Raw genomic sequence first — 24,155 nt, 5'->3', positions numbered from 1 at the left:
CTTGGAATTCTACACCAATGAGCCTCAGTGGAGGAAACTGGTAGAAATTATAATGAAAAAACACATATGTTAACATGATAGGGACAAACCAGCACAGCTTCTGTAAAGGAAAGTCACCTCTCTCTAGTCTAATGGAATATTTCGTTGTCAGTACAATAGTGGATAAAGGAATACAGGTTTACATAATTTATTTTGACTTACAAAAATCCTTTCTCACTTCAGTTTTGTCCAAGATTTTCAAAAGTGATTATTGATTTTCTGGGGCCCAATTTGAAGTGTCTTAAAGAGGTCTGATTTTTAATAAAATCCTGAGCGCTCATCTCAGAGTGCACCCCAAAAATCATGAGACTTTTGAAAATCTTAGTTATTATTTGTATTTCAGATGTGCTAAAGTCTGAATTGAGGGCCCCATAGTGCCAGGTGCTGTATACACTTAGGACAGGGGTGGGCAAACTACGGGCTGGATCCGGCCTGCAAGCTCTCACGGGGGAGAGCAGGCTGGGGCTTGCCCCACTCCAGCCCTCCAGCTAGGGCAGGGATGGGGGCTGCAGCATAGCCCTGTTGCAGCTAGGGAGCAGGGTCGAGGGCCGCTCCATGCAGCTCCCAGAAGCTGTGGCATGGCCCTACTGCAGCTCCTATGTGCTCCAAAGGCCCCTCCAGTGCTCCAGTTGGAGCTGCATGGACGATGCCTGCGCACGGGGCAGCCCAGAGCCCCCTCCTAAACCCCAAACTCCCCAGCACCCCCCAGTGTGTCCCTACCCACCCCCCCGAGCCCTCTCCCCCTAACCAGAGGCCTCACCCCCTTCCTGCACCCTGAACTCCTCATTTCTGGATCCACTGTGGAGCCCTCACCCCCCCCCCAACCAAAGCTCTCACCCCTTCCTGCACCCCAGCGCAAATGTTATGAGCATTCATGACCCAACCTCCAATTTCCATTCCCAGATGTGGCCCTCAGGCCAAAAAGTTTGCCCACCCATGATTTAGGAGAAAACTGCCTGCTACAAGGAGTTTACCGTCTAATCTGGAGCTCTCCGGGAAAAGGAGGTAGTCGAAGAGTGAGAGCTAAGCACTGCTATGGATTGGAAACTGCTTTATTGGCAGAAAACGTGGCACCAGGTCCCCTGCGTGGGGTGGGGCGATGGAAGGCTGAGCAGACCCTGCGCCCAGAGCCCAAACGGCCCGGAGACGGAGGAGGCCGGTATGGGGGGAGGCCTCCGGCCCAGCGCCTTTTGGGGTTAGCCTAGGCGCAGCCACACTGACCCCTGGCGGCCGGCGTGAGACTCGACAGCGGGCATGCAGCCACGCGCCTGACTGACGAGATCGCCGCGTGGGCCGGGCATTCGTTGGGATAACGGACCCACCTGCCGGCCCCGCAGGAGGGAGCGTGAGGGGAACATGGTGAGCCCGTCGGGCGGGGCAGGGAGGAGCCTCTCCAACTCGGGGGAAAAGATCCTCCCGTGGGGTGTGGCGCCTCCCTGAGGCGGGGAATATGCGGGAGGTAAAACCGCCCCGCAGGCGAGTTGGGGAGCGGCCACACCCCTGTCCCCGTCCGGCGCCGGGAACGGAGACCCTGTCCACTGGGGGTGGGGACTAAGGGGAGGTGTTCGCGGGAAGAAAGTTTCGTAGTCGGGGGTGGGGGAAGCTGGGCGAGCGCCTCTCTCTCGCGGCGTGGGGCGCAGCGGGAATAGCAGGCGGGCAGCAGGTCTCGGGACAGGAGAGAGCGGGGAGAGCCTCCGTGCTGGTCGCTGCGTGCGGCTGGGGCTCCCGAAGAGAGTCCGCGCTGCCTGTCCTGGCCGGGTCCCCCCGTCGCGGGGCCGTGGGAGCCCAGCAGGGCGGCCGTTGCAAAAGAGCGCGGGGACGCGGACTGTAGCCGCGCGTGTCGTGAGCTTGGCGAGATCGCTGGCGTCAGGTGTCCGTGGCAGGGTAAACGTGGCGTCGCTCTGTGCGGTCCCAGAAACCCACCAGAAAAGCTGTGGAATTTTAGAGTTCTAATTTGTTAGTGTAGGGGAGACTTCCCTCTAGTACAATCAGTGAGTCAACTTGGGTCAACTCTTGGCTTTGTCCAGTTAACCTGGAAGTCCACAGTAGTGTACTTAGCGGTTGTAAAACGGGGGAGGGTGGGGGAGATGGAGACTGGGCTCCTTTAAAACAGTGGTGGCCAAACCTTTTTCAAATTTGTGATTATTTATTGTGGCTATAAAGCACCTTTTACAAATTAATGGTCCTTTACAATTCATCAAACACTGTAGATGCCTTTTTTTCAGAGTAGGCAGCCCTGTTAGTCTGTATTCGCAAAAAGAAAAGGAGTACTTGTGGCACCTTAGAGACTAACCAATTTATTTTTGTCCAGTTAACCTGGAAGTCCACAGTAGTGTACTTAGCGGTTGTAAAACGGGGGAGGGTGGGGGAGATGGAGACTGGGCTCCTTTAAAACAGTGGTGGCCAAACCTTTTTCAAATTTGTGATTATTTATTGTGGCTATAAAGCACCTTTTACAAATTAATGGTCCTTTACAATTCATCAAACACTGTAGATGCCTTTTTTTCAGAGTAGGCAGCCCTGTTAGTCTGTATTCGCAAAAAGAAAAGGAGTACTTGTGGCACCTTAGAGACTAACCAATTTATTTTACAAGATGCCTTGTAATTGCTCAGACAGAATTCTAGCCTCCAGTCATCGAGATTACCCTAGCCACTGGCCTGATCTTCATGCAGTTTTGCTCTGTTTTAATTAAAGGAATAATACTTAAAGGAACTTTGTGAAATTGTAAATTTGTGAACACTCCTATATCTATTTAAAGTTGGTTGAAGTTTGTTTAGCTTGCTTCTCTAACTAAATTGATATACGTCTGAGTTTGAAGGGTCAGGGCCTAAGAATGTCAACATAAAATTTACATTGATTTATCTAAAATGGTGCAAGTCCGTGTGTCGAACATGCATTCACAAATGTTTTCTTTCTTCTTTGAGTGGAAACAATTCACAGACTAACCCCTTCAGAATGTTAGGAGGTAGGCTGAGTTTTGCTTTCCTGGAGGAACATTTTCTCCAGATGAGTACTTGACCCTCATCTGTTCACTTAGTATAGACCTGATGCTTACCTACTGGAACTCTGTCATGCTGCTAAGAAATAAGAATCTGTAGTTTATAATGTGCACCTGCAAGGGTGGATCAGAGCAAATTGAGAACTGCTCCCAACTGGTGAATGATTTTACTCTCATTTTAAGGAGATACTCACATTACCAAATGCTCAGAGGCTACGTGACTTTAAGAACTTTTTGAAAGAAAACATTTAGCAAAGCACTTCCACACATGCTTATGAGACTTAAGCATGTTCTGAAGTGCTCTGCTAAATTGAGACCATATATTCTATCTTTATATTTTTATAGGTGACTGGTGTTCTGTACATTCCCACAGAAAGAGTTGGAACTGGGAACTGTTTTTGAGATGGTTCTAAACTTAAAGGTTATGCCTAAAATGACCATGCTGTCTGTTTGTAGCTCACTCCTGTTGATTAGCAGGAGGATCCCATGCACTTCTTATGTGCCTACCTCCTAGCCTTTCCAATACAGAATGTGTAGAGGTAATTATTTTTTCATGCACAATATAGTTGTTTTGCTATGTTACAGAAAATGCAGTGTATAAAATCCCCAAATTAGGGAAATGCCCCTTATGTGTAAAATGAAACAAGTGGGTCTGGACGGTTCATAGGACTGGTAATAGAGCTATCTATAGATAACTTAACAATAAATCACAGATTTATTGAAGCTGGAACCCCGGTGCTGCAGGGCTGAAGTTGTAGAAATCACATAAAATCACTGAATCCGTGACCGACTCATACATAGCCTTACCTATCACCAATGCACAGCATTTTAATCCTTTAAAGAGGCACTGTAAATCACTGACATTTGAGGATTTGCCTACACTTAAAAAGCTGCAGTGGCATAGTTGCGCTACTGTAGCACTACCATAAAGACACTGCCTACCCTGAAAGGCAGTAGCTATGTCAATGGGAGAAGCCCTTCCACTGACATAACGCTGTCTACGCTGGCTGTTAGGTCAGTATAAATGTCGCTCAGGGGAGTGGAAAATCCACACCTGAACGACGTAGTTATACTGACATAAGTTTGTAGTGTAGACCAATGCTGAACATGAAGGAACTACACACAGTCTGAGACATTTTCCCTCTGATTATGTATCTTCCTCTGGTTTACAAAAATGCCGAATTGGTTGAGGGAGAAAAATATGCTTTTCACTGACCTTTTGGTATGTAGGTCTTGACACTGCATGGTGGATAGAATTTGCAACTTGAGGATCCATAAACTGACTGTTTATGCAGTGAGTTAGCCATATTGGGCCAAATTCTAATTTTAGTTTTCTAGGTGTTAATCCAGAATAATTCCATGATGATTTAAACCTAGCCTGGTGTGAATTGTGTAGCCAGTACTGACTCCTATGCTGCAAAACATTGAGCAACTTATGAAGGTGATGAATACCCACAACTCCCACTGAAATTAGTGGGAGTTGAGGACACTGGACAGCCTCTCCTTAATTAAATAAAAGAAAAAGGCAAGACTTTGTGATTGACTTCTAATTTTTAAGCCCTGGACTCGGATAATACATGCTTTCCTTTTGTATGTAATAGGACAACTCATCATGAGACCACAATAGAGGCATAATCACAGTTTGGTGATTCATATCTGGTAACTGTTTTTCATCGTTAGGACCAAAGATACCTAACCCAGATGGATGAGCAGAGGACATTGCCAAAAACAAAACTGGTATCTCGTCTCCAGTTGGGACCAGAAAATACAGAAATACCACATATGGTTGAAGGAAGGTATATTATGCGTGAACAAGCTGTCAACATTGAGGAAAACAGAAGTTCACTGGTGAGAAATCAGTGTTTTTCTTTTTAAAATGAGATAAATGCTTATGTTGTTAATATCTTATTAACTGTAATCACATTACATTAAAGGACTGACTTAAGGATATTTACTCTTAATTTTAGTGAGAATTTTAAGTAGAATTAGCTGTTAGCTAACAGCATATAAATCAGGGGTGGGCAAACCTTTTGGCCTGAGGGCTACATCAGGGTTCCGAAACTGTATGGAGGGCTGGGTAGGGAAGGCTGTGCCTCCCCAAACAGCCTGGCCCCAGCCCCCTATCCGCCCCCTCCCACTTCCTGCCCTATGACTGCCCCCCTCAGAACCCCTGACCCATCCAGCCCCCCCTGTTCCTTGTCCCCTGACCATCCACTCCTGGGATCCCCTGCCCTAACCACTTCCCCCGGGACCCCATCCCCTATCCAACCCCCCGTCCCCTGACTGCCCCGACCCCTTTCCGCCCCCTGACAGGCCCCCTGGGACTCCTATCCACGCCTATCCAACCGCCCTCTGCCCCCCAGGACCCCTTGCCCCTTATCTGACCCCCCCTTACCGTGCTGCTCAGAGCACCAGGACTGGCAGCACAGTTTTGCACAATATTCTACAATACATTTTAATGCTGTAATCTGAAAAATGATGAGAAATAATGAAAACTCAACTGAAACAAATTACATTTTATTTTGCATTATTCTGGCCCTCTTTGTTCACTTGCACAGTAATTCATAAATGCCAGTCGTTCACAATGGATCACCCAGCCATTAGTGTGAGCCAGTGAGGTTCTACTGTATGATAATATTTGAATCATGGGGCCATATTTTGTCCTGACTTTACTCTCCGTACAACTCTTTGATTTTAATGATTTCACTGGGTTGCCTGTTAGCCAAATTTCTTTACAAAATATTTTGTTCTCAGTTCTAAGTTCAAAGACATTTATTCCTGTCTTTGGAGGATGGAAAAGAGGAGGGAGAGAGAAGTTTATGTTCTGTATGAAAATAAGGGAACATAAGTATTGTTAAAAGTATTTGAATGTTTTGTATAAATCTATTTGATTTAATTCAGTCATTCACTGGAATATTCTTTAAAAAAAGTTTTCATAAACTAAAACATCTTTTAATCTTACTTCAGAAAAAGTTGTCAATGGAAGCAGAGTTAGGCCATCAATCAGTACTTTTGAAAATCAGCTCTTAAGTGGTTTCCTCGGTTGACTTCAGAAATATTACTTGACCATCAATTCAATATGTATTAAAATTAATGTATTCCTACTTTCTTTTCTTCCTCAGCCATCTTCAGTAGAGAAGTGTCCTACTGTACCCTGTACAGCAGTTTACAGAACAGGCATGGAAAGGAAACACAAAACAACAGTAAAGGAAGGAAAGATGGGCTTTGAATACGTGTATGTAAAACTTATATTTTTTTCATTCTGTACTTCCTGTTTTTTAATTTAAAATGCTGGTGACCCCCAAAAGAACACCAAATCTAAAGCCTTTCTCTCAGATTCTGGAAAGTGTATACTTACTTCCAAATATAAGCTTCATGGCACAGGCCCAACTCTACTATAAAGGGCCAATAATATGTAATTTACAGTGATGTAAATCCAGAGACACACCGTTGAAGTCAGCAAAGTTATTCTGGATTTACAGTAGTGTAAAAGATCACAATCTGGCCCAAAGAATATCTGGGGAGGCAGAGAAAGAAGAATGCCTGTGGGCATGTCTATGCTGCAAAAAAAACTGTGGCACAAGAGTCTCAAATTAGCAGTATAGATGTTCAGGCTCTGGCTGGAGCCCAGGCTTCAAGACTCGCCCCTCGTCCGAAAGTTAACACTGCAATTTCTTAGCTCCACAAGCCCAAGTCAGCTGACCCAGGCAAGCCACACCCATGCCGCAGGTCTCTTAGGCATACCTTGGGAAAATTATAGAATATCAGGGTTGGAAGGGACCTCAGGAGGTCATCCAGTCCAACCCCCTGCTCAAAGCAGGACCGATCCCCAATTAAATCATCCCAGCCAGGGCTTTGTCAAGCCTGACCTTAAAAACCTCCAAGGAAGGAGATTCCACCACCTCCCTAGGTAACGCATTTCAGTGTTTCACCACCCTCCTAGTGAAAAAGTTTTTCCTAATATCCAACCTAAATCTACCCCACTGCAACTTGAGACCATTACTCCATGCTCTGTCATGTGCTACCACTGAGAACAGTATAGATCCATCCTCTTTGGAACCCCCTTTCAGGTAGTTGAAAGCAGCTATCAAATCCCCCCATATTCTTCTCTTCCATAGACTAAACATCCCCAGTTCCCACAGCCTCTCCTCATAAGTCATGTGTTCCAGTCCCCTAATCATTTTTGTTGCCCTCCGCTGGACTCTTTTTCCAATTTTTCCACATCCTTCTTGTAGTGCGGGGCCCAAAACTGGACACAGTACTCCAGATGAGGCCTCACCAATGTCCAATAGAGGGGAATGATCACATCCCTTGATCTGCTGGCAATGCCCCTACTTATACATCCCAAAATGCCATTGGCCTTCTTGGCAACAAGGGCACACTGTTGACTCATATCCAGCTTCTTGTCCACTGTAACCCCTAGGTCCTTTTCTGCAGAACTGCTGCCGAGCCATTCGGTCCCTAGTCTGTAGCGGTGCATTGGATTCTTCCATCCTAAGTGCAGGACTCGTCCTTGTTGAACCTCATCAGGTTTCTTTTGGCTCAATCCTCCAATTTGTCTAGGTCCCTCTGTATCCTATTCCTACCCTCCAGCGTATCTACCTCTCCTCCCAGTTTAGTGTCATCTGCAAACTTGCTGAGGGTGCAATCCACACCATCCTCCAGATCACTTATGGAGATATTGAACAAAACCGGTCCGAGGACCAACCCTTGGGGCACTCCTCTTGATACCAGCTGCCAAGTAGACATGGAGCCATTGATCACTACCCGTCGAGCCTGACAATCTAGCCAGCTTTCTATCCACCTTATAGTCCATTCATCCATACTTCTTTAACTTGCTGGCAAGAATACTGTGGGAGAGTGTCAAAAGCTTTGCTAAAGTCAAGGAACAACACGTCCACTGCTTTCCCTTCATCCACAGAACCAGTTACCTTGTCATAGAAGGCAATTAGATTAGTCAGGCATGACTTGCCCTTGGTGAATCCATGCTGACTGTTCCTGATCACTTTCCTCTCCTCTAAGTGCTTCAGAATTGATTCCTTGAGGACCTGCTCCATGATTTTTCCATGAACTGAGGTGAGGCTGACTGGCCTGTAGTTCCCAGGATCCTCCTTCTTCCCTTTCTTAAAGATGGGCACTACATTAGCCTTTTTCCAGTCGTCCGGGACTTCCCCTGATCGCCATGAGTTTTCAAAGAGAAGGCAGTCCTCCTCACCCAATTCTGAGGACTGTATTTAAAGCCTGGGCTGAGATTTATTTTTGTTATGTTTGTTTTTTGCATAGGATGATTTGCTTAGATCTATGGTTAAAATGATTTGCTCCTGATACAAGGAGCTTGCTCTTTACTGCTGTGTCTTATTTCCCATTTCACAGAAAAGGGTAGGAAAACATTTTTCACACCGCTCTTAAAAACAGTTTTACATTTATGCTGGTGTGCAGAAGAATATTTATATCAGTAGTGACAGTTACTTAGTACTAGTGTTTCTGGGGCGTTTGGGGATCTACATATGTATATTTTGAAAACAGTTTCCCAGATCCTGCACTTCATTAGGGCAGGGTTTTTTTTCTTTTGCTGTATCGTTGGTGCAAATTGACATAGCCAGGCTTTGTCGGATCATCTGAAGTATAGGTCGATCTGATGACATAGAGTAGGTCCTACACCATCCCTTTTTGTGGGCCAGTGCAGGGGTCATGGGTTGGGAAAAGGAGCTGTAGTCAGGGCTTCCATGAACCTTGGAAATCTTCAGGTGCTATAACAGGAACTTGAATTCGTTGGCAGCTAGTAATTTTAGAGTAGCTGTCAAGATGTTGTGATTTATGCTGGGACACATGCCTATTGTTAGCTTTTGACTGAAGTGGTTGGCCAGAGTGTGGGACTCTGTAGGTTGTTTCCACTAGGAGGAGAAACTGATGATCAGTTGCATCTTTGATGCGACCTGGTTTGTTTACAAAGAATATACCATGTCCTGTTTCCCAGAACACAGGAGGAATCAAACAGCAGACAGTATTTTTTGCTCACAGCTTTCAGTCAGACCTAGAGTACACAGAAGCACACTCTAGGCTTTTTCTCAGGGTCACAATCACAGTGCTTGTTCACATTGTGTCTGGAGCTTCCTTGTCTTCTCTGTTTCTCTGGTGTTTCTCCCCCCATCTCCACCAAACAATACCTAGCAAAAACCCTCTGACCACATAGTTCTAAATCCTGAGCCACTTCATGTGTGCCTTTGTTTTGGGTGATGAGGTCTGTTATATTAACTGAGATGCAATATATCGGATATGTTAGCATCTTTGGCCTAGTCACTCCAACATTAAACAGTTTTAAACAAGGTTTGAGGTTTAGTATACAAAGACCTCAGCCTACTTAGCACCATGGCAAACATGCTGTTAAAAATCCTTTTAACCTTTTATTAAAGGTACAGAAAAGAAGAAAAAACAGTCAAAGAATTTGAAAGTATTAAATAAGTCTTTCATTTTAACAGGTTTCAGAGTAACAGCCGTGTTAGTCTGTATTCGCAAAAAGAAAAGGAGTACTTGTGGCACCTTAGAGACTAACCAATTTATTTGAGCATAAGCTTTTGTGAGTTACAGCTCACTTCATCGGATGCATTCAGTGGAAAATACAGTGGGAAGATTTATATACACAGAGAACATGAAACAATGGGTGTTACCTGATCGCTCTTATTACAGTGTATATGGTAAGGTGAAAAGAAAAGGAGTACTTGTGGCACCTTAGAGACTAAGGTGGGCCATTTCCAGCACAAATCCAGGTTTTCTCACCCCCCCCACCCCCATACACACGCACAAACTCACTAATAAATTGGTTAGTCTCTAAGGTGCCACAAGTACTCCTTTTCTTTTCACCTTACCTGATTGCTCTTATTACAGTGTATATGGTAACACCCATTGTTTCATGTTCCCTGTTTATATAAATCTTCCCACTGTATTTTCCACTGAATGCATCCGATGAAGTGAACTGTAACTCACAAAAGCTTATGCTCAAATAAATTGGTTAGTCTCTAAGGTGCCACAAGTACTCCTTTTCTTTTTGTTTCATTTTAACAACATCCTTTCTTCTCATTCCCTTTAGCAGGAGAGAGTCTTTAAAGGAAAAACCTCCTTGTTTGATAGTCTCTTAAATGGGATTAAAGATGGTAATAACTGTTCTTTTGGGGATAAGAGAAGTTGTTAGTTGAGATGGGCTGAATGTGGGGTTGTTAAATTCAGTCTCAGAAGGAAAAGCCCCCTTGTTTGACAATCTATTAGATGGTATTAAACAGGTAGTAACTGTTTTCCCAAGTTACCAGGGATTCAGCTGGAGCTGGTATGGGTGTCATTGTCCTCTAGGTTCCTCTCTCTGGCCCTGTCTTGTCAGGCATCTCTCAGGAGCAGGATGATGAAGGTGACCCAGGTGACGGTGATACTGAGGTTAATTCAATAGTCTCCATCTGTTGTTTCTAGAGTTCTTCCTTATTTGCTCCCCAGAGTCTTTCTTTAAGGACCCAAAAAGGAAGTGATGAGGGGAGTAGCCCATTCCCTCATTATTTTGTCTACCACTTAGGTCTAACATCTGACAAACCAATTTTGGCTCATAAACTTCTGACTCCGCATCATCTATTTTTAACAAGTGTGATTTTTAACATAGTCCTTGAATTATATCAGCACATCCTTTTTGTTTAGACTAATTCAATTTCATACCTCTTCTCATCAGCATTTTGTTGTTATAGGTTTGGGTGACATATTACAAACTTTCACTCAAGTCTTACGATTAAACTCATGATTAGGGTAAATTTGTAGGCCCTATTGTTTCTTACATTTATCCCAAATGAAGGGGTACTACTACACTCACCAGTTTGTGTTGTTTCACGTACCCCACAATATCATCTCCTGTTTTTTAGCTCTGCCCATCATCCTAATGGGGCCCAAAAGGGTAATACCCTAGGCAACTTACCCCATACAGAAAGACAAGAAATAGTTTATCAGATTACAGTTGATACTGTCTTAGCTACTTACATATTTATATCGTCTTTCTGTCAGGAAGTTTTCATGTCACCAACCCAAAATGTTTTACTTCCATTGAAATCTATCTTTCTTTCTTTCTTTAGCTAGCTTCCTTCAGGCAATTGGGAGAGGGCACATACAATGTGCTTTGAAGTGTCTGTTGTTTCTGTGGAATGTGCTGGCTGACACAGACTCTGCCCATTTTGTTCTAATAGGAAATCATTACTGTCACAACTTTCCCAGCCTCAACATCCACAGCTAAATTCTCAGTTTTGTGGCTACCACACTGAAATACTGTACTTCCGATACCTCCTTAAATGGTCTTTGTGGGTAACTTTGGGTATAGTCCTGGGAAACAACTGTATCCAATGCATCACTTCATTTATTTAGATGAGTTCTGTAATTGATCCCTCTTAAGGTTTATTCAGTTAGGGCTCCTACCCTTCTTTTTCCTTGGATTGTAAAAGTATACCAGATTCTCTTTTTAAAAATTCCTCTTATGATCTTACATGTAGAACCTTTTCATCTTATCAGAGGCTATCCTCAAATTTTCTCTAGCAAAGGTGTGTGTTATTTCAGTTTTGAATTGTGGGGTTTCTGTATAGTCCAAAAAGTTCATATTTCTTTGTTCCTCTTCAGGAATGCCATACATGAGATTTGCTCTGGTCCCTAGCTCATGCCCAAATATGAAGAATGCTAGGATAGATTTTGCACTCTCATTGACTATTCTATAAGCCATCAAATCATAGAATATCAGGGTTGGAAGGGACCTCAGGAGGTCATCTAGTCCAACCCCCTGCTCAAAGCAGGACCAATCCCCAATTTTTGGCCCAGATCCCGAAATGGCCCCCTCAGGAATTGAACTCACAACCCTCGGTTTAGAAGACCAATACTCAAACCACCGAGCTATCCCTCCCTCCAAACAGGAAAGGCCCCAATTCATAGAATATCAGGATTTGAAGGGACCTCAGGAGGTCATCTAGTCTAAACCCTTGCTCAAAGCAGGACCAATCCCCAATTTTTGCCCCAGATCCCTAAATGGCCCCTCAAGGATTGAACTCACAACCCTGGGTTTAGCAGGCCAAATATGCAGGTTTCAGTCCCTTGGGTGCTGTTCTACAAAGGTAGCCAGCTGAACCACAAAAGTCCTATTGAACTGTTCTGTCATCCCATCAGATCGTGGGTGTGCCCCCCCCCCCGAAGACTCTCAAGTTTTTTCATTTAAAAAAAGGAGGAAAAGAAGAGAAGGAGGAAAAAAAACATTTTTTTCTGCATTCCTCACTGCTAGAGGATTGTAGCCCCCTGCCCAGGGGCATTCCTGGCTCCAAGAGGTGCCTCTCCTGCAAGGAGTCGATTCCTGTAATGGTGAGATGCTCTCACTGTGTCTGGTGCCTGGGAGAGTCCCACAGAAGTGCTTCCCCTGCCACAGCTAAAACTGCAGTCTCTCAGGAAGTGGGAGCTGCAGTTAAAACTCCTCCTTCTGGCGAAGGCACTTCAGTCTCCAGGGGACTCTGATGCTGACCCTGGATTGTCCCCTGAGCCTTTAACTTCAAAGGGGGTAGAGTTGTAAAAAAAGCTCAGCAGACTCCCCCTGTAAAGGCTTGTAAAAAGGGCTCCGAGTCGTTGGCCAGCGAGAGGGGTTCCCCAGTACAGTCACCTGAGTGCTGACGGCACTGGAATAACATGGGCTCCGAGTCGTTGGCCAGCCAGGAGAGTTCCCTGATGCAGCCACCTCGGTACTGATGGCACCAGCAGCTCTGAAGCATGGTACTCAGAAGGGAGCCTCTGCTATGAGCTCTGCCATACCAGGGGCTCAGGCAGTCAGGCTCTGAGGTAAGGATACTGCCCCCTAAGGAGAGAGACTGGTATTGTACCATCTATAAAAGAGCGGCACAGACAAAACTCCCATCTAGGGAGTACTCTGCATCTTCTCAACCTTTCATACTGACAAAGTACCAAGGACATTGCTCCGTGATACCGAGTGAGCGCAGAGTACCGCATGAGCTGTGGTACCCTGGAGACCTGATGGTTGGGGAAGAACTGCAATCCCCATCACTTGGTATTGGGGCCCTGGTAAACGCTCTTGGCACCGGGCTGTGTACCACCAATATCCCAGTCAGTGCCACCCTTACCCTCCCAATTAATGAGCAATTCTAGATCTTACCAAAGTCGTCTGGCAGACACCAGCCTCCATCGCTTCAACCAGCAAGAGAGGGAAAAAACCAACAACTTCATCCCTCCCAAAGAGGCAGACTTCCTGTTTCAACATCTGCAACCCAACTCCATCATAGTGGATGTGATTAATGCACAAAGTAAGCAACATCATGCCAAGGTAATCCCATACGATCAGGTTTGGCAGGACGGCATATTTGTCGGTGACATTACAGTTTAGAATCGCGAATTACCAAACTGTCATGGCCAAATATGATTTTATTAATTATGGGAAACTCAATGTATTTATGGAATATTTACTGGAGATACAAAAAGAACAGTTTGAGGCCATTCTTGGAGAGGGTCAGTTAATTGCCAGACTGGTGCTAGAGACAGCACTAGATGTAGCCGATACAGTGGCCTGCCTGCTCTCCATGACAGTGGTACTGAAGTGGGCTTCTTGGCTACACCTTTCTGGGTTTCCCAAAGAGCTGCAGAAGAGCTCCAATTTGAAGGGCCCAAACTCTTTGTGGAGAAGACAGATTCTTCTCTCTACATCCTGAAGGATTCCCGGGCCACATTACACTCCCTAGGAATCTGTACTGCGAGACAGAAGAGAAGATACACCTCTCAGCCACAGCACAGGTCACAACTTCCTTAATACCCACCATCTCAGCGCTGTTAGGAGCTGCAGCGTAAGGGGACCAGGGCTCAAAACCAGAAGCAGTTCGCACCCCAGTCCATGACCTCTCAAACTGCCTCCTTAAGCACTTTTGACAGGCTGGTCAAGGGCCCGAACAATTATACCTTGCAACATCAGCTGCCATCTATATCTGCCTGTCACGCCCCTTCAGAAATTGCCTGGCCCTTTTTCACAGCAGTTGGGAGAATATCACCTTTGACAGATCGGTCATGGAGATTATTTCGAAGGGTTACACCATTCAATTCATGTCCCTCTCCCATTCCAACCCTCCTTCCTTGTCCTCCTTCAGGGACACTTCTCACGAGAACCTACTTCATCAAGAAATACATAATTTGTTATGCCTAGGGGCCACAGAACCAGTCTCGGTGCAACTCAGGAGCAAGGGGTTTTACTCCCATTATTTCCTGATCTGCAAGGCGAAGGGAGGTTGGAGGCCCATTCTAGTTCTAAGGGCATTAAAGAAATGCAGGAAGGCGCAGATGTTCAAGATGGTCATGCTAGCAGGCATTATTCCAGCTCTAGAGCAAGGAGATTGATTTCCAGCCCTCCACCTACAAGATGTCTACTTCCATATCTCAATACAGCCATCGTACAGGAGATTCTTATAGTACCGACTGCTCCACCTAGGGTATTCTCCAAGGTTCTCTCCATTGTAACAGTGCACTAGCCCCAGTACAGTTAATAGAATTTATCGATGCAGTACAAGCAAGAACATTCCTCCTGCTACACGGACTCGCCATCCTGGAATGGATGCCTCACTAACAGGCTTGGGAGTTCACTACACAACCACAAGGTTCAGGGCAAATGACCTTCTACAGAAGCGACCCTCCATATCACTCTTTTGGAACTAAGGGCTGTCAGGAATGCCTGTGCACACTTTCTGCCTTTCGTTGAGAAAACCCACACGAAGGTCATGATGGACTTAATATGCCCTGTATGTTTTACATAAATTGCCAAGGTGGTGCCAGATTTCCTTCCCTCTGCACAGAAGCACTCAAACTTTGGAATTTGTGCATCCATCACAATGTGCTCATCTCAGCAGTGTATTTACTAGAGATACAGAATGTGACAGCTGACAGTCTCAGTTGGAATTTTTCTCACGACCACAATTGGGAACTGAACTCCGAGATGCTTTGAGATATATTTGTCCTTTTGGGGAACCCTGACCACAGATCTCTTCGCTACTTACCGGAACAAGAAATGTCCTCATTACTGCCCCAGGGCTGGCCTAGGGAAAAATTCACTGGGAGACGCCCTCCTCCTCCCATGGGATGGGGACCTTTTGTCTGCTTTTTCAGAGTTTCCTCTTCTATCCAAGGTCCTGTTGAAAAGTCAATGAGACAAAGAGTTATGATTGCCCCTCCTGGCTAAGACATGTCTGGTTCCCTTACCTGACAGATGACAATATGCCCTCCGATTCATTTTTGGCCCATTTCTCACCTGCTCTCTCAAAACAATGGGTTCACCCGACCTGCGGGTCCTCTGCCTCCAGGGTTGGCTCCTTCTTAGTTCCAAGGCTTAGAGGCAGAATGCTCTGACGAGCTGAAAGATGTGTAGCTACACAGCCAAAAGTTGACTACTCGACCTACCTACAAAATTGAAACCATTCCAAGTTTGTTGTCATTCTAAACACACAGACCCAACCTCATCTTCCCTTCCTCTGATTTTACACTACATTTTAGACCTCGAGGTCAAAAATCTCTCAGCTCCCTTTAGGTACATCTCGCGGTGAAAACAGCTTTTCACCAACACGTAGACAGATACTCAATGTTTGCTCACCCACTGAAGCGTAGATTCCTTAAGGGCATTGGGAATCTCTACCTGCATGTGAGACCACCCACTCCAGCCTGGGATCTTAACCTAGTTCTCAGGACTTTGACTAGACCTCCCTTTGAGTCCATGGCAACTTGCTCTCTCTTTCATCTATCCCCGAAGACAGCATGTCTAATTGCTATTACCTCAGGTAGACACATAGGAGAAATAGTGGCCCTGATGGCATGCTCACCATTTACAGTCTTTTTTTAAAGACCAAGTAACTCTAAGGCCATATCCTAAGTTTCTCCCTACTTTCTCTGCACTTTGCATGTGAATCAACAGATCCGTCTCCTTGTTTTTTTCCCCCCTAAAACCACATTGTGACAACAGGGAGATGATTCTCCATATGCTAGATGTTAGAAGAACACTAGCATTCTACTTGGACAGGAGTAAGGACTTCAGGAAATCCCTACGCTCTTCCAAAGGCTCTGTGATATTGGCTCAAAGTACTACTCAAATGGGTCTCTGGTTGCATTAATCACTTTTATTAAGGGTGCAACCTGCGGCCTCCATCCAGAGTCCATACGAACACCATAAGGTCAGTTTCTACTTCAGTCACATTCCTTAAAGATATTCCTATCTCAGTAATCTGTAGAGCAGTGATTTGAGCCTCTGCCCACACTTTCGCAGAACATTATGCTATCACTGGAGATTCGGCCTCCGACGCCACCTTCAACTCCACAGTACTCTCCGTAGTAACAGACTCCACTCCGAAGTCCCAGCCTCCGGTGGTGGATATTTCTTCGGAGTCACCTACAGCGAAGCCCCCATAGGGACGCTACTCGAAGAAGAGGATGTTACTCATCTTGTGCAGTAATGATGGTTCTTTGAGATGTGTCTCCCTGTGGGTGTTCCACAACCCACCCTCCTCCCCTCTACTTTGGAGTTCTCCATAGGGCTCTGCAGTAGAGAAGGAGCTTGGGGAGGAGGGGGTTCTCCCACACAGTGCTAGATAGCCTCAAGGCAGACCACGAGGGAGGGGAGAGCACATGTGCGGGCTCAAGACACTGCTACCAAAAATCTCTGATTAAAGGTGCAGGGGTGCACATACACTTATATTGGAGCACCTGTAGGGGGACACATTTCAAATAACCATTTTTATTGTGCAAGGGGAGTAACTTCCTCTTTCTTGCCTTTGCCAGCATTTTATCCAATAAGAATTCTCACCTGGGTTGGCTAAGGTTTTTATATTCCTTACCGCTGGTTTTTTCCATCTCCAATACAATATTTATTCTTAAACTCCAAGCTTTCTCACTGTTACCAGAGCGCTTTTGTTGTGGTCTGGTGAGGGGATATTCTGTTCTGGGGTGGCTGCGTTTGTGTCACATTATTCTGATATCAGGGTCCCCTCTTTGGGCAGCTTTTCATTGCTGTAGAATTCCACTCTTGCAGCCCCACATTGACTGACTGACTGACTGTCTCAGTGGATGAACCAGGAACATTTTCACTTCTGTGAATTATGGAATGAGAGGCGACTGCCATCTTTTCTTGAATGTACTCATTCCATTGAGCAACTAATTCCTTGCCCTCCTGCTTAAGGGCAGTGTTTGCAATATGCCCTTCCAACAAGGTGGTTTGTTCAAGGCATCAGCATTACTATGCTTATTCCCAGGCCTGTATGTAACTGTGAAATCACAGCATTACAGTTTTTCCAGCTACGTGGCAAGTTATCCCTCAAGATTGCTGAATCTAAAGAACCACTGCAGGGAAGTATGGTCTGTCCAGATCATAAACTTCCTCCCATACAAATAGTGATGAGAATGTTCTGTAGATGTAACCATGGTTAGAAGCTCCTTTCAGGAGGTGCAGTAATTTGTCAGGAGATCTAAGGGTATGTCTGTACTACAAATGCTATAGTGGCACAGATGTAGAGATGCTGTTGTAGTGTAGACACTACAGCAATGGAAGAAGAATTCTTTTGTCGACCTAGCAGTGTCTATGTTGGGGATTAGGTTGTCTTAAATGTGTGTCTTGGGAGTGAATTTTTCACACCCCTGAGTGATACAGCTAGATCGACCTAAGTTATAGGTGTAGACCAGGCCTCATTGTTTGTTTTTTTCCAAATTGCATATTCCCTTCATAGAGAATTACCTTTTTCACTTCATGCTAGGAGGAGTTGTGCCTTAGCTATAAATGTGAACCATTGCATAAATATTTTCTCCTAGTCAATTATTCTTTTCTCTTATTTGATTGGATGTTCAAATTATTCATACAAAATAATTTTCTTGTTCAATTCTAGACTCTCAAGAAAACAGAGAGAGAGTCCTGAAATGGCTCAATGTGAGACGATGATATCCTTAGAGCTAAAGAGTGACACTGGAAAGAAACTTCCCATGATTCCTGTTCATGAAGAAGTCCACCATGTTATTGGCACATCAGCGTCTTCTACCATAGATAGTGAAGGAAAGTATAATAATCATAAACTTAAAATGGCAGAAAAAGAAAGCAAGAGAAAATCAAATCTGTTTTTTGTATTGGTATAGATGTACTTAGGATAATTCTTATGATGATAAGAAAAAATTGCCTTCTGTGCATTCGTGACAAGAAGGGCACAAATCATGAATACTCCTATTTCAATTACAATCTTATTTTAATTCACTGTGCTCTTAAATATAAACTATTTCTGTCTGTGCTTTTAGTGTTTGGCTAATACATTGATTATAAATCACTTGTCCTCTGTAAAAAAAATAGTGTAGTATTAATGTTTGTTCATTCTGCCTCTGCACAAGATTTTATAATAGAATTGGATTAAGTTTTGCTTGCTTACTAGGAGTGTGATACATCTTGGAATCATTAACAAATGGTGCTCTTTCTTTGAGTGCTTGTGCATGTGTATTCCACTTTAGGGGTGTGTGCACCCAGTGTACTCAAGCCAGAGAATTCTGTGGAGCATGTGTCCTGTACCTCCTGGCGAGTGTTTGAAGGTTGGAGCAGCTCCAGCCCCTATTTGGTTCCTTCTCACTGTCTGAGACTATAAGCTAGAGCTCCCCTTGTTCTGTCTTGGTCTCTTTCCTTTGTCTCAAAAGTTTTTTTTCCTTTGTAAATAGGTAGTAGTATCATTTTTAGCATTTTGAGGAAGTAAGTAATAGAGCAGGCAATGAGACCATTCTCTGATTCAGGACTGCCTGATATAGTAAGATCTCAAACCAATATTCCTAAAAGTGCCTTCTTCAAGTGCCTTCTTCATTCAAGCTCTCAAAAACATGAGAAAGTGGGATCCATCTGTCATGAGAAGATGGAAGCTCTCCCCTTCTCTGTGCTCTTCTCACAAAGAACCAACATCTGAAACTCACCCTAAACCAAAAAAAGAGCTCTTTGAGTCTTAAAAAGGATTTTGACCACAGACATTCCTCTAAAAACCTTCCCCAGGCTCTAATCCATACCAAGGTTGGAGCGGTGTCTTTGGCCTGACACTCCCCAGTACCATCTCAGCTCTGGCAGTGGCCACCAGGCCTCAGTTGAGTCTGGCACTGTCTGGCCTCTCACAGACTTATGATCCAGCAACTCTGTGGCTCCTGGATTATTGGCACTGACTACACCTGAGGCTTATGCTGCAGCTGGAGAGGTATGCCTATCAGTACCACAGACTGCTGTGATTCAACCACACTGAATATAATAGTGACATTATCTGTACTGAAGTCAGCACCAGCATCGGTACTGGTTTCACTCTCTGTATTGGCACTGACTCTACTCTCGGCACGACTGTTGACTCACTTAGTGACTGACACCACTGCAGCTTTTGGTCTTGGTACTGTTTCAAACACCTGATTGGTGCACCTCTAGTGGTTGATATTGAAGCAGATACAACCATCGGTACTGAAGTTGCACCATGCACAGTTCTTGGTGTACATTGCCATAGCATTGACATTTGGTTCTGTGCTGACTTTGAGGCAGCCCCCTATGCTGTTGTCAGCTAAGCCTCATTTGTTTAAGCTGCAAGCAGAGCGGCATGGTACATTATCAACCCATCGTGGCATGGCTCCTCCAGTGACATGGGACTATATTGTATGTCCTTCTCTGAATCAGATTATGGTAGAGCAGTGGTTCCCAAACGTCTTCATGCTGCAACCCCCTTTGGTGTCACCTCTGTTATGCAAAAAGAAAAGGAATACTTGTGACACCTTAGAGACTAACCAATTTATTTGAGCATAAGCTTTCGTGAGCTACAGCTGAAGGGATGAAGTGAGCTGTAGCTCACGAAAGCTTATGCTCAAATAAATTGGTTGTCTCTAAGGTGCCACAAGTACTCCTTTTCTTTTTGCGAATACAGACTAACATGGCTGTTACTCTGAAACCTCTGTTATGGTGACCTCTAAGGGTCTGAGCTGAGGGGTGTCATGCTGGAAAACCAGGTGCTAGTTCTTGCCAAGGTTTTAGGCCTCAGACAGACACTGACAAATTCATTGCTGGCAGCCAGTCTGTTTTACCTGTGTGTTAATGTTGTTAAGATGGGTATTGAACATAAAACAATGTGTTTAGTGTTTATGAAATGCGTGTAAGTTGCTGCATGCATTAATCTCACTTGTAATATCTTTATCACATGCTGTAAAGCAAAAACTTAAATATTACCTTATAAGTGTAAAAATGTTTGCCTTGAAACTGTCAACCTGTCAGAAGGGATTGTCTCTTGCCCATCAGGTAGGACTACCAAAACTCAATGGGCTATTGTGGGACATCATAATACAAAGACTTTGCTAATTGCCCCTGCACAGGTTATGTGCAGAAGGGCTCATCCCATTAGCTTGTATTCTGGAAGAAGGAAATAAAGATAGTGAACAACATTTTTCATCTCTTTTGGTGTTTGGACTCTGACAGGGCTGGAGCTATGAATCAGAATCAGAGATTCCCCAGGGTCAAACTGGGATAGCCCTAAAAGACATTAAGCGCTCACAGATTACTACAACCCTCACCTTTTGGACCCATAGATTGTAACTCATTTGTGTATATATGTTTGCCTGCTTTAACCTGTAAATAACTTTTTCATTTCTTTTTCCTAGTTAATAAATCCTTAGCTTGGTATAGGATTAGAAACCAGCATTGTCTCTAGTGTGAAATCAAAGGTACCAATTGACCTGGGGTAGGTTACTGGTCTCTTGGGCCTGGAAGCAACCTGAATCTTTTATGATCTCTGGTATATAGCAATCAATTATCACTAAGACCAACTTGCCTGGGTAGCAAAACAGACTGGAATGCCCAAGAGAACGGTCTGTGACTTCATGGTAAAACTGTTAGTGCTTCAGGAGTTCATATTTGTTACTGTGTTGTTGAAATCTAATTATAGAACATACAACCAGTTTGGGATGTCTGCCCTGCTTTTTGACAGTCTGCCTTGAGATTGGAACTCATGGTCATGAACCACTGCGGACAGCATGGGGGGGGGGGAGGTGCTTGAAAAATTAGAAGCATGAAAAACTGTTTTTGATCATTCTGCTACTCCAAACATGTCATTTTGATCCTAAATTTATATTAAAAGTTATAAAGTCTCAGAATACAGCCAAGCAAGAGCCAACTGTGCATGTCCAGTATTGCAGTAATGTGGACAGGAGAAGGTGTTGGAATGGGGAGTGAAGGGAGCTACTGAGACTTGGGTGTGTGTGTGTGCCCTGTGCACCACTACCCTCTGCTCAGGGGTTCTGTCCCCCTGCCCCCAGCAGTTGGTACATGTGCTCTGAGTCCTGTCCTTCCCCTGCGCTCAGTGTCTTCCCCCAGGTGTTTTCTGCGTACTCCCCAGCAGCTGGCCTGATCTCATGCACCACAGCGGCCGCTTCATCGTCTCCTCTGGTCCCGTTCTTGCATACCAGTCTGTGAGATTGTGGGAGCGACAACGTTGGGGCAGAGGGGTGGAAACATGTCTCGCAACCCACAATTTGGGAAATACTGCAATAGAGGACCATTACCTAGCAGATCGAGGCGATCTCAGCACTTGTCTTATTTCTCAGGTAAACACATGAGATCTTGTTCAGTAGGGCTTATCAACATTGGCCTTGTGGGAGATCTCCTTTGAGTTTCTTACTGGCCACCCATGCTATGCACACACTGGCCTTGTTGGGCTCCCTGGGGAAGCTCTTGGTCCTTGAGTACGGTTTTGCTTATCCATTCCAGACATGGATTTCCTTCACTTTGGCCGACTTTGCAGGCTTTTCAGCCATCTCAGATACTGTTCTTCTTTTGTACCTTGCCAGGACCTATTGAGGAAAAAAGAGTAGGAGTTATAGGCACAGATGGACTCCTGATCCATCTAGGTGCCCTGCGGGTACTAAGCAACAGTTTTGATGGTTTGATTGAGGATGCCAGACCAGTTTTCATGATTCCAGTCTCTCTTCTTTCTTTGTTAACAGTCTATCCCATTTCTTCAGTGCTTGGTCCCAAATTACTTTGGACCAATGGGTCTTATGCATAGTGGAAGTTGGATGCATTCTTTGGTTTGTTTCTTCACCCTCCTTCCCATTCTCCTTCCCCATCCCTTTCAGGGACCATTCTCACAAGGAGCTTCTCCTACAGGAGGTTCAATTTCTCATCCAGGTGGGAGTCATAGATGAGATTCCTCAGTGTCAAAGAGGAATGGGATTCTATTTTTTTAATCCCAAAAGCACAGGGGGTTTCAGGCCAATTTTAGATCTGCATTAACTCAACCAATATCTAAAAAAAGAGAATTTTGCAGGATCATGTTGGCTTTGATTATCCCCTCCCTGGAGACTGGTATGCCACCCTCAACTTAAATCACCACATGGAAATAGGTATCCTTATCAAGGCCACAGAAAATATTTCAGATTCCTGTCATCTCATTACCTGTTTGCGGTGCTGCCCTTCAACCAATCAATAGTGCTTTGGATTTTTATAAAATCCAATGTATGATGTATGATGATGGTAGCTGCCTTCCTGAGAAGGTTAGGAATCCAAGTTTATCTCTGCCTGGATGACTGACTTGTGTGAAGCCATTCCAGGATTCAGTTATTGTCCAGTGTAACTCTCATCCAATCAACTTTCAAGGCACTGGGTCTGTTGATCAATTCAGAAAACGTCTATCCTCTCGCCAGTTAAGAGGATAGAAGTTATAGGGGCAGTGTTGGACTCTACCCCAGCTAGAGCTTTCCTTCCAGAGTCAAGGTTTCAGACTATTCGATCCATTGTTTTAGATCTCAAGACTTACCCAATCACAGCTGCATGGAATTTAGAGGCTTCTGGGACACATGGCCTCTTGAACATATGCAGTCCAGTATGTCACATTGCATCTCAGGATTCTACAAGATTGACTGGCTTCAGTATTTTTTCTGAGCCATTCCCATTGGAAAACATGTATTTTTCACATTTTAGACACTTTAGGCTGGTAGACAAACCTTGTCAATACTTGTGTAGGAGTTCGTTTAGTCCCTCCTCAATCATTACGAATTATAGTAGAGGATGCATCTGCCCCGGTTTGGAGGGGGGTTGCTCATCTGGGTTCTCTTCAGTCTCGGGTTATGGTATGCAAAGGACCTAATTCTTTACATAAATGTCAGGGAGTTGATAGCTATCCAGCTGGAATGCCAGGTTTTCCTACCCCGTGTCCAGAGAAAAAGTCTGCTCACTCTCACAGACAACATAGCAGCAGTGTTCTGTCTCGACAAGGAAGGGCACATTCATCCCTGCTCTGCCAAGTGGAAACTTATCTATGGGATTTTTGCATTGCCAAATTGATCCGTATCAAAGCTGCTTACTTTGCAGGAGTGCAGAATGAACTGGAAGATCACGTAGACAGGTCATTTGCGAGTCGCCACGAGTGGTCCTTTCATCCCGATGTAGCCAGATCCATTTTCCAGATCTGGGGAACTCCCCAGGTAGATCTGTTTGTAATGAGATACAACAGGAATGCTAGCAGTTTTATTTCTTACAGGGTCACAGTCTGGGTTCCCTAACGGATGCTTTCCTATTGCTCAGGATATGTACACTAGTATATGTGCAATCACTCAAAGAAGAAAAAATGATTACTAACCATGTGTCCATTCCATGACTTGTCTTCCTAGCCTTCTGCATTGGAGGCTTTCTAGCAGGGAGGAACTGTGGGGGTTGGGAGGCCGCCGCTCAATGCTTCACACCTTACATGCAGTGGTGCGCTGCAGCAGAGGATGCTTGAGCTGCCCCAGTGGATACCTCTGAGGGAAAATCTTCTGATTACTGTGCTTGGGGCATGCATGCACCAAGAATGAAATGGCCATGTGCAACACATCTCGAAGAAAGCAGATATGAAACAGGTTAATGACTCTCTTTTCTATTCCAAAGTAGGTAACAGCTCAGGTTCCTTCACAGATTCATTCCTCCTTCTCTAAGGTTCCAGTCTGACCTATGCTTTTCCTCCCATAACACTCATTTCCAGGGTTATACTCCAGCTGAAGTAAGATGATTCTGATAGCCTCAGCTTGGCTAAGACAGCACTTGTTCTCAGACGTACACAGACTCTCAGTTCAGTTACCT

At 44.7% G+C, this 24,155-nt stretch overlaps 1 protein-coding gene across 1 annotated transcript in view; it reads left to right on the top strand.

The window, feature by feature from the left end:
* The first annotated feature begins 1,276 nt into the window (after positions 1-1,276).
* The window catches only part of DNAH14 (dynein axonemal heavy chain 14), a 485,531-nt gene continuing 462,652 nt past the window's right edge, over positions 1,277-24,155 (top strand). Inside the window, exons 1-4 of the mRNA XM_048843312.2 lie at positions 1,277-1,398; positions 4,718-4,885; positions 6,160-6,272; positions 17,944-18,149. Of these exons, the coding sequence (XP_048699269.2) occupies positions 1,396-1,398; positions 4,718-4,885; positions 6,160-6,272; positions 17,944-18,149 (490 nt within the window). The 5' untranslated portion in view covers positions 1,277-1,395. The remainder of the gene's footprint in view (positions 1,399-4,717; positions 4,886-6,159; positions 6,273-17,943; positions 18,150-24,155) is intronic.

The sequence above is a fragment of the Caretta caretta genome, chromosome 3, assembly GCF_965140235.1.
Source record: "Caretta caretta isolate rCarCar2 chromosome 3, rCarCar1.hap1, whole genome shotgun sequence".
NCBI classification, from domain to species: Eukaryota; Metazoa; Chordata; order Testudines; family Cheloniidae; genus Caretta; species Caretta caretta.
The sequence above is the reverse complement of the archived record's forward strand: the minus strand, read 5'-3'. Positions and strand labels throughout refer to the sequence as shown.